The sequence below is a fragment of the Xyrauchen texanus genome, chromosome 10, assembly GCF_025860055.1.
Source record: "Xyrauchen texanus isolate HMW12.3.18 chromosome 10, RBS_HiC_50CHRs, whole genome shotgun sequence".
Taxonomy (NCBI): Eukaryota; Metazoa; Chordata; class Actinopteri; order Cypriniformes; family Catostomidae; genus Xyrauchen; species Xyrauchen texanus.
In genome coordinates this window covers 16322205-16339872 of record NC_068285.1, presented here as the reverse complement: position 1 = coordinate 16339872, position 17668 = coordinate 16322205, and the positions used below count along the sequence as shown (strand labels likewise).

The window sequence follows — 17668 nt, the reverse complement described above, 5'->3', positions numbered from 1 at the left end:
CCAGATATTTAACATGCTAGATATCTCGCTGACATTGGTGACGCGTCTGCACTTCTCTCAAATTGCATCTTTGATAGCTCAATCATTGCGTTCATCGCTCACGGGAGCGAGATCTGATTTGCCAATGATTTCGGGAATTTGTCGGCAATCTCCACAAAACTGTCGGCGAGTAAAAATCGGGCCTAAAATATAGTGTAAACACGCCATAACTCATTTCACACAAGACATCACCAGTTGGCATCACCATATATGGTCACTGAACAAATCTTTAAATGGATCTGAACGAATTTTGGTGAACGTAGTAAAAAAAACTCGAGCCACTTGGATAAATTGTAATCCACATTGCACAAGCACAGAGTAAAAAATAAAATTGTGCACATGCACAACTGTCATTATTGTAATTGGTTAAATAATTTATTCAAGACCAGCTTGTATTCAGTCTTTTATTGTCATGTGTGAAAAAGAAGCAAGTGCTCCACAAGATATCCTTTTTTGCAGCTAATTTTGCTAAATTTTGCAATTAATTTGCAATACTTGAATCTTTAAAATACTATAAATACTACAAGTCTAATTCTTATATATTAATATAATCATTTTAATTAATAATTTTTCCCCCCACTCTACAAATGACAGGCAGGCAAGTCGCGTCTCTGGAGTTTGTGGTACCTGAATACATTTGGTTGCATCCATCAGCTGAAGCTCTATCAAGGTTACCCGCGCAGAGCATCATGGGTGGTGGGTATCGAATGCGCTGGTTGGTTCCTCCCCAAGAGCACCATTTGCATCCTAACCGAGCCGAATAGGGTATTCCGGCATCACGAGGCGCTTGTGACAGACCACCTGTCACAAGAAGTGATGCGGAATAGGCTACTCATCGTGGATAAATAAACGGGAGGTGTGTGGGCTCTGGTTTTACGTGCTCAACCGATGGTATTTCGCCAAAGAGGAACGTGCGGCTTGTCGTGTGTGCGCTACGTGTACTTCACCGAAAGAGCAGTTTCACTAGAATTCAGTGGCAGAGGGTCAGCGGGATACGTGCTCGCGAACGGATGGTTAGGACGCACGGAAAGTAAGGTACTGTAATATTGCTGCCTATTGGCAAAACTGTAGTAATAAATACTCGTGTAGTAATAAAAGCAAATAATAATATATATTTATATTAGCTGCTATTTAAATAGTGCATTGTTACCAAAGTAGCCATATTGATGCTGCTGTAGAATCCGTGCAGCATTCGTTCATTTCATATTCAATTAGGAATTCAAAATCGGTAAAACAAAAAACTACTTTTTATTGCATTACTCGTTTACAAAACCAATATTAACAAACAAATAATTACTTGTTTTTCGTCATTTTGATTAAAAATAGGAAATTGGAAAAATAGCAACGGGACACTGTGCGTTTTGATTATTTGATTTTACTAATATATGTCTTGAATATTTGATTCTCACATGGTTGACTGGAAACGCCCCTTTCTTCTGATTGGTCAACCTGCACCATCGTCTTCCTCAATGTTGTGAGACAGAATAAAGGTTTTCTTCTGTTTAATTGTACAGATGAATTCGTCTAGCAGTTAATATTAAATGCTTTACTATTTATTCTCCAAAACTCGCCACTTTAATTGCAGCTGAGCTATCTCTGTCATCAAATTGATCAGATTTATCAGATTTATCAGTCAGCCCTACACATAAACCCGCTGTCTTTGTCCGGTGTGTAAAGGCATGGTTTTAAATGAGATGACGTAAATAACCATACATTCATAAGACTATTGAAGCATATGCCTACATTGTAAAGACAGGATTAAACTGTGGGGGTAAAGTCAGTTTTAGGTTCGATATTCGTCTATGGTGTGTAAGTATAACTCCACCCACAACTATTACGTCACTGGCATCAGAGCAGTAATTATTTGTCTATTGCATGTTCTATCTAAAAAACATTGCTATTAAAAAAAAATTATTTCACAGTATAATAGTAGATCAGCCGAGTGATGGCTGTGCATATGTATTTACTGATATTATGATGAAATTTTTTTTTAAATGATCAAAAACAAGTTCTCAGTGGACAGAAATATTACTGGTGCAATTTTTACAGTTAGTCAATCTTTGGAATGTGATAATTACATTTTCAGGAATTTTTATGATGTTTATCTTAGAATAATCTAATAATGTACTCATTTTATTGGATTTACTGTAATAATCTCACCTGTCGTAAATCAATTGATCAGTTTTTTCCCTTTGAAAATAATCTGATTGGACACTGGCTGTGTTTAATAGTGAGTGGAATATTCAGATGGTCCCTTAAGTGCGCTAAGCAATAAATGTGCATCAGAGGATGAACTTTGATGCATTTTTATTGCTTAGCACACTTAAGGGACCATCTGAATATTACATTTCATTCTATTTTCAGTCATAATTCTGCAGCCACACCAACTGACAGTTCTAAGAGCAGTGTTTTATGTCTGTGTATTATAGTTATATACCATTTCTATTTATATACCATAACATCAAGCCAAGTGTGGGAGATCTTTGCAAACTTGCCGCAGGCAGAGAGCGCGGTACGAGAAACTGAATATCCCAAAAATATATAACCTAAAACTATCTTTACCCCACTCTGGGAGCTTAGGTGTGATGGACTTGCTCAACATGGAAATTATGCTAAAGGAAGTCTCTCAAAAGCTCGACCAGTGAATTTAAAACCAGTGTTTACATATAAAGGTCGTTTTTCCAATTTACCATAGGGCTTGTGCCTGGGTGGTTTACGAGGGTATTTTTTTTCGGTTACAAACTGGTAATTACAAGGGTATTATGCTGTAAATGTGGTTTATGAGAACATTTCTAGTGTCCCCATAATTCAAATGTAAAATGTAAAAATGCATTACGTTTTTTTGTGAGGGTTAGGTTTAGGGTAGGGTTAGGGTTAGGGAATACAATCTACAGTATCATACAGTATAAAAATCATTATGTCTATGGAGAGTCCTCATAAGGATAGCCGCACCAACATGTGTGCGTGTGTGTGTTTGTGCGCGCGTGCACGAGTGCTCTTATCAGTTGCGTTACATGTCAATGATTGTCACATGCTGAAGTGCATGAAGACGAAACACTGTCTGCATTCAGTGAACATTTGACAGTTATGTGCAGACACTGTGTCTGGCTATTTGATTAAAGAGATAGCTCAGCTGCAATAAAAGTGGCGAGTTTTGTAAAATAAATGGAAAATAATTTAATATTAGCTGAAATTAATTCATCTCAACAAATAAACAGCAGTGAACTTTTATTCTGTCTCATAACATTGAGGAAGACGATGCTGCAGGTTGACCAATCAGAAGAAAGGGGCGTTTCAGGTCCACCCATATGTGCAAATCAAATATTCAAGCCATATATTAGTGAAATCAAATAATCAAAAGGCACAGTGTCCCGTGGCTATTTTTCCCATTCCATATTTTTAACTTGAGCATTAAATAAAAAATGAGACAAACAAGTCATTATATGTTAGTTTTTTTTATATTGTTTTTGAAAAATAATAATTAAATAAGTTGTTTTTTGTTTTTCCGATATTGAATTCCTAATTGAATATGAAATGAATATAAAATTAATTATACACAGATTCAGTAGCCACATCTTTTATCTTATTCGCTAATGTTGGTTGGTTGTTTGAAATAGACTGCTAATTATATGAAAAATTAGCATAGCACATTAGTAAATTAGTAATTCATGTAGTAAATTATTAAGTGGGCTAATACTATGTACAGAGTATTAATACATTATTAACGCTGAGTGATTGGTTATGGTTGCTATGCAACTCTGTGGCTGGTTGTAGTTGTTTTGATCAAATAAAAAGGGTATGTTAAACAATTATTTTCCACTTATTAATCATAAAATTAGGCCTGTATGACTAATGTGGAGATTTGTTTATATGACTAACCCACTTGCCAACAACTGCAGTCAGCAAAAGCCTATGCCTGCTGTACTTTGACTGATGCAATTAGACATAGGCTAATTATTTTTGCCTGGTTTAAGGATGTTAATTTCCATATCTTTTATGATTTTGCAGCTTTTAAACACAAAATACTCCCGAGCAGCATCGCATCTTCTGAATCTTGGACGTTTCCACTCTGGCATGATGGAGGGGGAGAAGGTTAGACCTTTTAAAACAATATTCTTCCATTTATACTGGCTACTTTTGTGCTTTAAGTACAATGATATGTCCTTTCAATACTCAAAGTGTATATAGAGAGGTTACATTTTACTTGCATAAAGGGTATGTGTGGCTGAATGAGCTCACAGGTTTACACTAAGGCTTTGCAAAGTGCATAATATGGGGATTCAAATAGGCCTATGTGTTGCATTTTGCATGGAAGAATTTTATTCCCGCTTGCAATGATGATAATGAAACAGGCCTATCATAGATGCCTTGTGCCTGGTACAACTTTGAAATCTTTAGGTTATGCATATGGTTATACATATGTGTATGCTGCTCAATGCTTCAGCACCGAATGCATGCTGAAAGTTAATCAATATGATCAATCTATCGTGGCCTGCATGATCCCCATGTGTTGTCATTGTTTGATGTGGTCTCATTAAAAGGACTGTCAATGCACCCTTGGGATGTTGCTATGGAGATGAGGGAGAGGCAGTGATGCTAAGGACAGGGAATTAAGATGTATGTGGATGTAAATTTGTGGGAAAAACAGGGAGAGGGAGGCTGAGTTGTTTTTATTGGATGTCTATTTATACCTTCTTAATGTTTACAATATCAGCAGATTAAATCATGCTGTTATAAAATGTTGTGAGCAGATTGGATGTTTGTTTGTTTGTTTTTTGTTTTTTATATAGCTGTGTGAAGATTTAAAGCTTTTTGTGTCCAATCCATTTTAATCTATCTCCATATTGAGCATTTGACTCAGCAAGCATTTGTCAGGTGACATTTGTTTTGAAGCATCCTGGTCTTATTTCACAGAGTCATTGTGACTTGAGAGTCTTCGTGTGTGTATATGTGAGTGAGAGAGAAATAATGCAAGCAATAAATATAATAGAATGAGATGAAAAGGAAATTATGGTATTGATCCACATTTGCTATCCTTATTTCATCTGGACAGAGTTTCCTCTGGATGGTTTGCTTAGATAAGGCCAAATATTATGGCAAAAATAAGCTCTCAAATGGTGGTTCTCAAATGGTTTTGTTTCAGGACCCAGATTTGAAAAACTCAACACAGTACAAGCATTGTTTATCAATCAAAAATACTTATATACTTATAGAATAAACATTACTATGACAAAAGTTTTCCAAACAAACTTTTACGTGCCGCATTCTACGTTTCGTTGCAGTTTTCTGGTGAAATTAACACTAGAGGCGCTACAACTACAACGTTACAGTATTTTGACTTACAGTACGCACAAATCACAAGTATTTTTTAGTTTTTTTACTCACACAGTGATGTTATGACATCGAAAAATGTTTATGCTAATGCATCATTTGAAAAACGACACATTTTAATGCTTGAATTATAAACCTATTCAAACATGATTAGCTTTCTTGGTATTGTTGGACTTTGAACGCAGAAGACACATGAGGCTAAAGTGTCATAGAAGCGGCACAAAATGAAATTCTTTAAAAATGCTTTCTTTAAAAAATTGACTTTTCATGTCACATTTACTTTTAGTACACTATCGTTTAGGTTTACAGTAGGTTTTGGTTTTTCTGTTTTGTTTAACTCTCATATTTGGACAATATCGGTTAGGTTTAGGTAGAAGTTATAGGTTAGGGAAGTACGTTTCTCTCATTAAAACCTCCATCTAATATTTACCTTAAAAACCAGTCTGATTAATACGTTTCACTGGCTTTTGGCATCCCCTGCTGGACATTTCACTGGGAAACTGCAGCAAAATGTGTAATAAAGCACGCAATTTTGTTTTACAAAAATGTTCACACAGTCACGTAATTTTCATGAGGTCAGGTTGGATGCTCAGCCGTTGCTGTCAAGAACAAAAGATATGTGAAGCATTTTCTCATCTCTTTTAAAAGTTTTGCTATCCTAACAATGCACGATTATACGGTTGTTTGCAAAACACGGCATTGAAACCTGCAGTTTTGCACATATGCCATTTCCTGTACTTTTCTTCGTAAAGGGGCTATCCATTGCAATCACCTCTGGATACTTCGGTGTAGGCCTACTATTTACACTCTTTATGGTGAACAGCTTATGTTCACCTTGGAATATTTCAATATCAGTGGGCTTATGTCACCTGAATCGAATCCGCAGGCCAGCTCAGCATCACCGTCCTAGAATCCACCTTGTCAGCACTGCTGTGTCCTATGCAAAATGACTGGCTGTTTTCGTTAACCTATCTGTAGAAACAGTGTTGTCTTACAGTTGAGGGCAGGGCCATTTCAGGACACTGATGTTTTGAGGCGATTAAGATGTGCGCTTTATACTGTGTGTTACTGCCATGATTACATCATAGGATTTACCGCATCAATCAAAAGTGAGAATAGTGTCATACTGGAATCTTTTTAATTACTTTCCTTAGGGAAATCGGTCAATAAACCGTTAATAAAATAATGTGGAGGAGGGGCAAATAAACTAGTTTAAAGAAACACAATCCATGCAAATGCAAGATTAAAAGGATGTGTCTTTATACATGTTTCATAAACACATCAGTGTCTAATATCCTCAGACCTTTTTGCTTTGGTTTTTGAAATAACCAGACCAGCATTACAGAATCTATTTATTCATTGATGCTAGATCTATTGTGAATTTCACTGACACTGTACATTTTTATGCTCAATAAACTAAAATCATGTACTACAATCCAACTTTTGGTCCTTTCTCTTTTGTTTTTACAGAAACAGGTAACATGCTACCTGCTTTTTTCTTTATCAACGGCTGTAATCGGCTCTCTACAGTTTGGCTACAACACAGGAGTCATCAATGCACCTGAACAGGTCAGTGGGTGTATGTATGTGTGTAGTGTGAGCCATATAAAAACAAACAGCGTTTCATCCATTTATGTCAAATGCGTCAGATGAATGAGTTATGTTAAATGCATTCTTAATCTGAACAATTATAGCCGCTACCGATAAAATAAAATCAACACAATTTTGTTATCTAGCATTAATCTTGTGCATTGTATAGTGCAATTTAATACATCTTAACACAAACACTCTGCTAGCATACATTTTAATTATTTGACCAGTCAGCTTCCCAGTAGATTTTGATAGAATCACTGTTTCAAGTTTTTAAGTTGTTTAATTTAAGTTTTCAGAGGTTACATTAGTTTGTTGTTTTTGTTTTGTTTAGCTTTTTTTAATTAAAAAAAATAATTTGTACCCCACAATTGAAATATCTGGAGCACTTTTGTCACTTTCGGTGGCAGTTTTGTCCTAAGCCTTATGTTGTGATTGCTTCTGTTAGCTTTGGAAATGCAATTTCGGTGGTAGGCTACTATTGTAATTACATCCATTGGCATCATTAAAAAAGTACAAAAAAAGAAGTTAAAATGAATTTTTTTAACCTCTCAGAAACTGCGGGCCTTCTTCAACAACACGTGGATGGAGCGTTACGGGGAGCCCATCAAACCAGGCGTGTGTACCGTTGTGTGGAGTTTTGCGGTGGCCATCTTTAGCGTGGGCGGAATGATGGGCTCGTTCAGTGTCGGTGTCATAGCCAACAAATTCGGAAGGTGAGTGGAAATTAGTGTGTAATGTCAGATATGAAAAATCGGAAACAAACTCAGCAAGTATGTGCCATATTTTCTCGTGTAGGACTTTTTATCTCAGGCTTCTAGGTTTTTTTATCAAAAGAGAGAAATCCAATGCTTGTGGCTATTTCCATGTCATTGCTCATGTACTGTAGATTTACAGGCATCGATAAAGACACATTGAGGTCAGAGCTGTATGTACAGTGGTTTAATTGGGCCGGAAAGGCATATGGATAGTTGATGCACAACATGTCAATGAACATTTTTAATCAATATCATGATTCCAGGTTACAATGATATGAATCAAATGGAAGTGTACATGTACTGTGAATGGTTACCATTTAAATGTTTTACAAATTTCACCATTTTGCCTTCACTGGTTCATTATAAATTGTCCTGCCGAGTGACTAATGAGTTTTTTCTATGAACTGTATGCATTGTAATTATAAAATAATTAGTCAAATGGAGTTATTCAAAATAGTTTTACATTTATTTTAGCATGTCACACTGTAGGACGTCAATTTACCAAAAGGTATTCTTGTCAGCTACCTTCAGTATACTGTATCAATAAAAGTAGCAAAAATGCCAAATAAATATGTTTTGAGAAGTTTCACAAATTGTACGCATTGTACATTTGTCTTATGCCTGATAATGCATCTTTGTTATGTCAGAGTAATTTACAATGATGCTTTAACTGGACTGTATATTGTATGCTTCATAAATGATAAAAGCAGTTGATTATGAGGGCACTCAGAGAAGAAGAGTTGACCCTGTCTTCCTATCTGCTCGAGTGCTCTGTCCACGCTGTCAGAACAACCACATTCAAAGCAAGCATTCATCATGTATACTCACTGGTCATTGTTCTCTGCCTTTTCCTTTCTATAGGCTCCTGTCACCCTACCGCGTTTTCTCAGATTTCATCTCCTGTACATTTTCAGAAGAGATCTCAGTAATGTCTCAAACTGTGCGAAGATACCAAAGTCTGCAATCAAATGTCAGAGATTTCAAAATGAACTCAAATATTCCTCATCACTTTCTCTCGAGACCGAATTTTCTGAGCTATACCTACAATAATTTGATAGCTCTTCATTGTTACTGTACTGTATGTAAACAATTGTCTCTTTTGTATCTATAATTATTTCACCTAAATAATATTAAGATATACATCTGAGACAAAGTTAATACTTCAATGAGACATAACTGAGAGCTCAATTCAGTCTCCTGAGCTGTTAAAGAGCAATCACTGAGCAATAAAATGTTCCTCTTGGTCCCTCTCTCTGTTTCCAGGCGTAAGTCCATGATCCTCGTGAATGTCTTGGCTCTGACTGGTGGAGGTTTGATGGGGCTGTGCACTCTCTGCTCCTCTTATGAGATGGTCATTGCCGGCCGGCTGGTTATTGGGTTGTTCTGTGGTCTCTTCACTGGTCTCACTCCAATGTATGTTGGGGAACTGTCGCCTACTCCACTCCGTGGAGCCTTTGGGACCCTCCACCAACTTGGTGTTGTGCTGGGCATTTTAATCGCTCAGGTAAAACATATAACGTAATAGCAATTATATCAGGCTGTTTTTAAAGAAAACATGAAATCATAATTGACTCAATTTAATTGCTTAATAAATGTCAGTGGACCCATTTGCACAATACATTAGTCTACTTATTTGCAGACACAACCAAGCCCACATGGGCAGGAAAAGATATTATAAGCCAATATTATTACATGGTTCTCTTGAATACTTCAATCTGATTAATTAGTCACTGTTATATTTGTATAATGACTACTAAACTGTCAAATGTATTGATTTACTGCATAGCTGTTGTAGTTTTGCCTTTCAAGTCACTATGCAGCCACTTTCTTTTCATATAGGAAATTGTTAGATAATTTTGTCATCCAATGTATCATTTAAATTGAAACCAATAATTTGTCCATTATTATTTGATTTATTTATTTGGTCTGTAATAAGAGGTGTATTATACAGTTGGAGATAGTGTATTGCAAAATAAGCCCCTTTAGGGTAATACAAGACCCTTTCACTGTGTGCCTTTTTTACATTAATGTGCTGTCCTACATTATATCCCTCTAAGAAGTTAAATGTATTGCAAATGGCATTTTATGTTGTCTTTAAAAGATTGGAAGAATTACTTATTATATATTTGTACCTCAACAAACATTTAGCGCCTTTGGGAAATATCTCCTTTAATTAGTTTTAAAAATCGAACATCTAATTGAATCTGACTATCTATTTTTAGTCTGCTAGACAAAGTTTTTCCATCCTAACCTAATCTATTTTAATTTGATACATGGTAATGATAAAAATTCTTGAGACTGACAGGTGTTTGTCCTTTTCCATGTAGATCTTTGGTTTGGAGTTTTTGCTGGGTTCAGATAAGCTCTGGCCTTTGCTTCTGGCTCTCACCGTCCTGCCTGCCATCCTGCAGTGTTTTCTGCTGCCCTTTTGCCCAGAGAGCCCTCGATACCTGCTCATCAACCTCAATCAGGAAGAGGAGGCCCGCAAAGGTAAAAAAAAAAGAATGATCAAAAATTAGCATTATGACTGGTGTCTCTGTTGCTCACCTGGTAAGATATGGTGCTAGATATCGGCAGGGTCATGATGGGTTTGATTCGCAGGGAACATACTGACTAAAAAAAATGTAAAAAAGACTGACTACCACCCCTGGAGTTACAAGTTCGAATCCAGGGTGTGACTGCAGTCATGTCTCCTAAGCAACCAAATTGGCCCGATTGCTAGGGAGGGTAGAGTCACATGGGGTAACCTCCTCGTGGTCGCTATCAAAGTGGTACTTGCTCTCGGTAGGGCATGTGGTGAGTTGTGCGTGGATGCCGCGGAGAATAACGTGAAGCCTCCACGCGTGCTATGTCTCTGCGGTAACGCACTCAACAAGCAACATGATAAGATGCGCAAATTGACAGTCTCAGACGTGGAGGCAACTGAGATTCGTTGAGATTGAGACGAGTCGCTACACCACCATCGAAGACTCAGAGCGTACTGGGAATTGGGCATTCCAAATTAGAGAGAAAAAAAACATAAAAAATGAAATAAATATATATTCCATAATTAAATTTGAATAAAATTCGGCAAATTAATTGGGTATCGGCCCTTTTCAACTTAGATATCAGTTTTTATAAACATTGTAATATTTACATTTAATAATAACTTTTAAGAAGTATGCTTTCATAGAGAAGAAATAGACAAAATATGAAATTTCAATGGTGTGTTTCTATATTTTTTTAATAACTTATTCAGTGTTCAGAATTTTTAATTCATAAAAACAGCTGTCATTACCAGTGCTCTTTTCATATACTGATTCTGACATACAGAGAAACAACACCTTATTTCATGTAATGCATTATTATTATGATTATTATTATTATTATTCTCATATATCTATATAAATCCCATATATATATATATATAGACTCACTGGTAACAAGAGTTTTCTGACAGCTGAAATTAATATGGAGGCACTTTGGTCAACTAATATGCCTTAAAGTTAAAGGGATAGTTCACGCAAAAATTACAATTCTTTCATCATTTGCTCGCCCTTATGCCATCCCAGATGTGTATGATTTCATCTGCTGAACTCAAATTAAGATTTCTTGTAGAATATTTCAGCTCTTTTGCTCCATACAATGCAAGTGAATGGGTGCCAATATTTTGAAGCTCCAAAAATCACATAAATCAGCATAAAAATAATTGATACAACTCCAGTGGTTAAATCAATGTCTTCAGAGGCGATATGATAGGTTTGTGTGAGAAACAGATCAATATTTAAGTACATTTTTACTATAGATTCTTCTCCCTGCTCAGTCGATCTCCAATTTAACTTTCACATTCTTGTGAAAAGTGGTGATTCACATTCTTTATGCATATCACCCCCTACTGGTCATGAAGAAGAATTTCTAGCAAAAAAGGACTTAAATATTGATCTTATGGATTAGTTTTATGCTGCTTTTATGTGCTTTTTGGAGTGTAAAAATATTGGCACACATTCACTTGCATTGTATGAACCTACAGAGTGGATATACTCTTCTAAATATCTGAGGGTAACTGATGAGACAATTTTCATTTTTGAGTTCACCATACCTATCAGGCAAGAAGCTTGATCCTTTAAGTGTCCTTGAACTTGACAAGAGACCAACAGATGGTTTTGGCATCTAGTCTGAAGTTTTAGACAATGATGACTTAATGGTTACCTTCATATCCCGGAATACATCTGAAACACAAACAAACACATGCATATATGCCCACTCCACAGAGCACTGATTATTCAGTATAATTTCATTAATTTAATTTATAAAGTAAACAACAGGTTCGGAATAGTTTCTTTTCTCCTCTGAAATATTTTGTTTTGTTAAATCATGTTTGAGTAATGCCATTTGTATGCATTGCTCCCTTTATCCTTTTACAGCCAGTATTATCTGGAATTTATGTCCCTGTAATAAGGGCTCTGTAAGTCGCTTTGGATAAACGCTTCTGCCAAATGCATAAAATGTCAATGTAAATGTAAAAAATGTCAGTATGTCAATAATACAGTTTGTGTCAGTTTGTTGCCTTTCTTGCAGAGTTCAGGCAACTATATATAGCTTTCTGCAAGATCTATTTGGCAAATCTCCAAACCTCCATTATTTTGTCCCCCAGCGCTGGTGCGTCTCCGTGGCTATGAGGATGTGGGGAAGGACATGCAGGAGATGAAAGAGGAAAGTATTAAGACAGCCATGGAGAAGAAGGTAACCATCCCTGAGCTCTTCCGCACTGCAGCGTATCGCCAGCCTCTCCTCGTCGCAGTCATGCTGCACCTCTCCCAGCAACTCTCTGGCATCAACGCTGTGAGTTAAATAAATTACCTATCATGTACTCACACAATTGTGCACCATGGCACATTACCAGTTTTGCTACTTGGCTGCTGAAATGAAACTCTCCCAGTTTAAAGCTAAAAATGAGTTGCTCTATTATCTGTATCTATATAATAAGGGGAAGTTCTGAACGTGTTTTTGCCACCTTCTACGCTGTTATTAGATGTAAACATGAAGCTAGACAGATGTTTTTGACCGTTGCATCATGTCTCACTGTTTTTAGGATCTCTCATAAGAACGGAGTGTTTTAGGTTAACAGTGGTGGTCTTACTTTTTTTCAAAGCATTAGCCAGTTCAGAGAGTTCATATTGATGGATTGTCCAATAAGTCAATGTTCAGCCAATGACGCTTCCACACACATGTCATTCACATGCTGAGTACATTCCAGTTTTACAATAGAGTAGTAGCTTGTCCTGTTCCATCTGCAATAATCTGAATGACATTATAATCCTAATTACTCTCAGTTTGTCATTGAACAGATAATTCATTTTTAAAATAGCCATTTGTTCAAACAGTATTCAAAGAGTGTTGTAGGTTAAAGTTACAGTTTACCCAAAAATGATAATTCTCTGATTATTTACTCACCCACATGTCTTCTCAAACTCGTATGACTTTCTTTGTTCCATGGAACACCATGGAGACAAGACATCGAATGGTGACCAAATTATCAAGCTCCAAAAAAGAACATAAAGGCAGTAGAAAGGTAATCCACAATGCATCAAGCGCTAGGAAGCATAGTAGAGATTGAAATCATGACCGTGCCAAGAGACTGCAATGGCAAGATGCACAGTGACACATATAACTTTTATGCTGCCTTTATGTCCTTTTTGGAGCTTGTTCATTTGGTCACTATTCATTTGCAATGTATGGAAAACAGACATCATAACTCCATTAAAATATCGACGATTGTGCTCTTAGGAAAAAAGAAAGTCATGCTAGTTTGAGACAACATTAGGATGAGTAAATGATGAGAGAATTATCATTCTAGGGTGAACTATTCCTTGAAGTATTTCAGTTAAGCATCAGATATCAAGCCTGTATTGTTAATTCACTATATGTCTCTAGTTCACCACATAATTAACTGTACATATGCCTTTTCTTCCTCTGCTTTTCCAAGGTTTTCTATTACTCAACTGGTATTTTTGAGTCGGCGGGGGTGACTCAGCCCATTTACGCCACCATCGGAGCTGGTGTAGTCAACACTGTCTTTACCGTTGTATCTGTAAGTATTTAATCACTGAACTTTAGGAGAAATGTATGTGCAACTTTCATTTTCGTGTAAATACTTATAAGTATAAGATGTTTGTTATAAATGTCCCTTTTTTCATTTTACTTCAAGCTCTTTTTGGTGGAGAGGGCGGGACGGAGAACTTTGCACCTGATTGGTCTAGGTGGGATGGCCATCAGTGCCTTGCTCATGACCATTGCCTTGTTATTGGTGGGTTCCACTGTCTGTTTGTTGGTCTCTTAGATACAAGTATGTTGAAGATGTAAAACAGGCCCTGTCAATATATGATCACCATGACTTATGGGATTGTAAACATATTATTCTCTTACCCTTTTCTTTGAGTAGAAGGACATTGTGGCTCTTCGCTACCTCAGTATTGCGGCCGTCTTTGCCTTTGTGGCCATGTTCGAGATGGGCCCAGGGCCTATTCCCTGGTTTATAGTGGCTGAACTCTTCTCCCAGGGGCCACGCCCTGCTGCCATGGCTGTTGCGGGATGCTCCAACTGGACCGCCAACTTCCTTGTGGGAATCAGCTTCCCCAAATTGGTGGTACGAGTTTAATTCAAAGTAACTTTTAATCAATTGCCTTTGACCAGTTACAAATATGATTTAAACAAAAATGGCAAGAAAAATGAACTTGTAGCAAAATAAGACATAAGAGAGTTCAAGATATAAGACAGTTAAAGGTGCTGTAAGCACTTTTTTCATGGAAAAGTATGCATAAAAATGTCCTACTCCCTTAAAGACATTTCACCGGTCTCTGTGACAGCTGTAGACTTTGTAAACAGCAAACAAATTAATTAAATGATTTGAGTAAACTTTGACGCTTTTCACCTGTCAATCATTTTGCTCATTTTCATTTGAAGTGGATCATTTAGATTCATAATGTTTGTCAGTTGAGAGCACTATTGTGCCGCCGTTGAATTGTGGACAGCCACAGGAGCAAGCAATGCTACTCTTTTGCTCGGTTTTGGTCTCAAAATTATCTTTGCATGGCAGGGGGTTGGAATGAGGGGCGTGGCTAATTCAACGGCTCAGGACAAAACTTCAGATAGCTAAAATCTCTTTAAGGCTAAGTTATATATTGAATTAATTACGATTATTTTTCTAATCCCATAGGCAATTAGTTTTTCTTTTTTTCTAATGTTAAGCATAAATCTAAATAATTATATTTGTTTATGCTAAAACAATGTAGCTTCTCAAGTAAATTTGTCTTGTCCAAATATGACTTTAATTAAATCATTTTACTTGAAGCAAAAAAAAAAATTATAGTTTTAAGTGTAAATCTAAAAAAAATGTATCAGTCTCACACTAATTTGCCTCTCAAATGTATTTTGCTTTAAAATGCTTACACAAATATTTTTACCTGAAAACAAGACAAAAATACTGATTAAGAACATGCTATTGTTTTGCAGTGTATCAACTTTCTATGTATCTGTTAATAAATAAATAAAGTTCTGAAATAATTTTCCTACTATAATCAACATTGATCTAATGACTGGGGGGTTATCAGCAAGATATTGTTGACATATTTGCATTGCATTAAATTAACTTATTCTCCTATTGTTTGTGATTTATAGGAGCTGTGCGGGCCATATGTCTTCATTATATTCATGATCTTGCTCATCTTCTTTTTCATCTTTACGTACTTCCATGTTCCTGAGACGAAAGGGCGAACGTTCGATGAGATCGCTCTTGGTTTCAGCGGAGCTCCGCCTCCAGCAGCAACCTCCACAGAGGAGTCCAGTAGAGTTGCTCTGCCTGCCTCTCCAGTTAAAGAAAAGGTCCCATTGGTGGAAGCTTCCAAATTTTCCTCTGACCAGGGCCCCGGCTCATCCAAGCAGCTTGGCCGCAAAGGGGAAGCAAAGGGGAAGGAGAATCTTAGCTCAGTGACCCAACCGTTGGTAGAATCTAGTATAGACGAGAAATCTAATTCCATCGCCCAAGGATAGGTGTACAGCTTAATTTGATGAAAGCCATGGCATTTACCACTGCATATAGAAATATAATGCTAGAGATTATTTACAGGCAAGAGATTATTTAATGAAAAACAGATTAAGAAGGGAACGCCAGTGGAGAGCCACAAATCATCCCAAGATATATTTACAAAGCAAATGAGAGCTCATAGTGTGTGAGCTGCATTTTATTGTGTCCATGGATTATTGATGGTTTGGTGCAATATTGAGTCGTGTTTTAAAGGTTTGATCTTTTTATTGATAATATATTCCTGTTTGTGCATTTTTAGTACTGATTTAATGTGATATATCAATTAGGACATAGTTTCCTATATCAAAAAGGACAGAAGAAGGGAAGTTTTACATTTGGCCTTCATAATTCACACATCATTCAACTGTCAAACCTCACTTTCTTTATAGAAAAACCAAAGTGTTCAATTATAGAATAAATCCCAAGTACTTTTAGATCGCACACAATCTCAAGGTTTTTGCGCTGACAATGTTCATTTTGTACAATATTACATAGTGTGTGTGTATTTATTTAGTACATAGATATATATATATATATATATATATATATATATATATATATATATATATATATATATATATATATTAGTATAGTACATTTTCATTAGTTCAGATCACTATTATAATTTATCAAAAGACTTGTTCTAGTTACTCTATTAGAAGATTAATTAAAAGTAATATTTATATTTATAGAGTGCTTAAATAGATAATAAAGCTTACGGCAAGAATAAAATCATTAGTTTACTGCCAAAAACTACCAGTAAATAGGTTTAAATAAACTAATTTTACAGATAGATAAGTCACTCATTCATCTAAAATCACCAGTGTTTTATGAATTGCACTGCATCAGTTGCTAATGACATACACGTTTTACATTGCAGAGATAGAGATTTCTAGCAATTGGTGTGATCAGGGAGGAAATTTGCCTATAACTATTAATCATGCTACTGCATTTCCTGTGCTAGCTGGTTTGGTATACCAGGAGTATGTGCACCGTTTAGTCTGTGCTGCACCGATTCACTTTGAGGTTTGACGGAGTAGTGAGAAATCTCAACAGATTAGAAGAAATGCTTTATTAAGGCTGTAGGTCTGCACTTTTTGACGCTTTCTTAGAGTACATTTCAAAGAAAATACATACAGTATTTATTTATTATTTTTTTACATATAATAGAGCATCTGTAACAATTATTTTATGATGAGAGTGAAGAGCTTTATGCTGCCATTGCTTGTGTTGCTATTTGTGTCTAGATGTATTGACTGTGAAAGTATTTATTAAGCACATTTGAAGGCTAGGGGCAATATGAGGAACACTGCTTTGCCTGTTTCAATGTCTAGTGATCGTGTGCGTATTGCACGGAGAGAAACTCCAAAAAACAACATTCCTCTCTCAGTAGTGTGATGTGGTTGTATTCCAGCATTCAAGAGCAGCTTCACGTTGAGCCAGCCCTCTTCTAACACTAGCAAACACAACCATCTTAGTATCTGTTAATACCTTTCACTTAACTTAACTGTGCATAATGTACACAAAACATAGTTTCATGCATACTGTACAGAGTTAGAAGAGCATTATCCTGTAAATACATAAGTTGAATGGTGTTGTTATAATTGCAGGTCACAAAGAGAATGTCTGCTACACTGAAGTGTTGATGCTTTGACGTTTGTATATTTCATGGTGGGTTTAAAGTGTATTTAAATCTAGAGTGGTACTGTGTACAGTTGTATTATTATTTTGTGAATAAATAAGTCTAATTTATTTCATGTCTTGTCAGTTTTCTTATTTTAGTTATGTTTCAAACACAAACTATCAATATTTGTGGGGGTTTTGATGGCATTTCCTTTATGGAGAACACATAATGCATTGTTTTGTAACCAGAATGAAAAACATAATC

The 17668-nt window shown here is 36.2% G+C and overlaps 1 protein-coding gene across 1 annotated transcript; it reads left to right on the top strand.

Moving 5' to 3' along the window:
• The first annotated feature begins 281 nt into the window (after positions 1–281).
• LOC127651004 (solute carrier family 2, facilitated glucose transporter member 3-like) lies at positions 282–16262 on the top strand. Its single transcript, XM_052136697.1, has 11 exons — positions 282–1074; positions 4048–4131; positions 6841–6939; positions 7516–7676; positions 8982–9222; positions 10046–10208; positions 12352–12539; positions 13684–13788; positions 13906–14004; positions 14140–14343; positions 15375–16262. The coding sequence occupies exons 1-11, from the start codon at positions 928–930 to the stop codon at positions 15744–15746; spliced, it is 1863 nt and encodes a 620-aa protein (XP_051992657.1). The 5' UTR covers positions 282–927; the 3' UTR covers positions 15747–16262.
• Positions 16263–17668: the final 1406 nt, after the last annotated feature.

What these genes read in the sequence shown, in the direction of transcription:
- LOC127651004 (XM_052136697.1), top strand. Translation starts at nt 928, where the DNA reads ATGGTATTTCGCCAAAGAGGAACGTGCGGCTTGTCGTGTGTGCGCTAC. An exon ending in AACTCTCTGGCATCAACGCT is followed by an intron (nt 12,540 to 13,683) that starts GTGAGTTAAATA and finishes TGCTTTTCCAAG; the next exon opens with GTTTTCTATTACTCAACTGG. An exon ending in TCAGCTTCCCCAAATTGGTG is followed by an intron (nt 14,344 to 15,374) that starts GTACGAGTTTAA and finishes TGTGATTTATAG; the next exon opens with GAGCTGTGCGGGCCATATGT.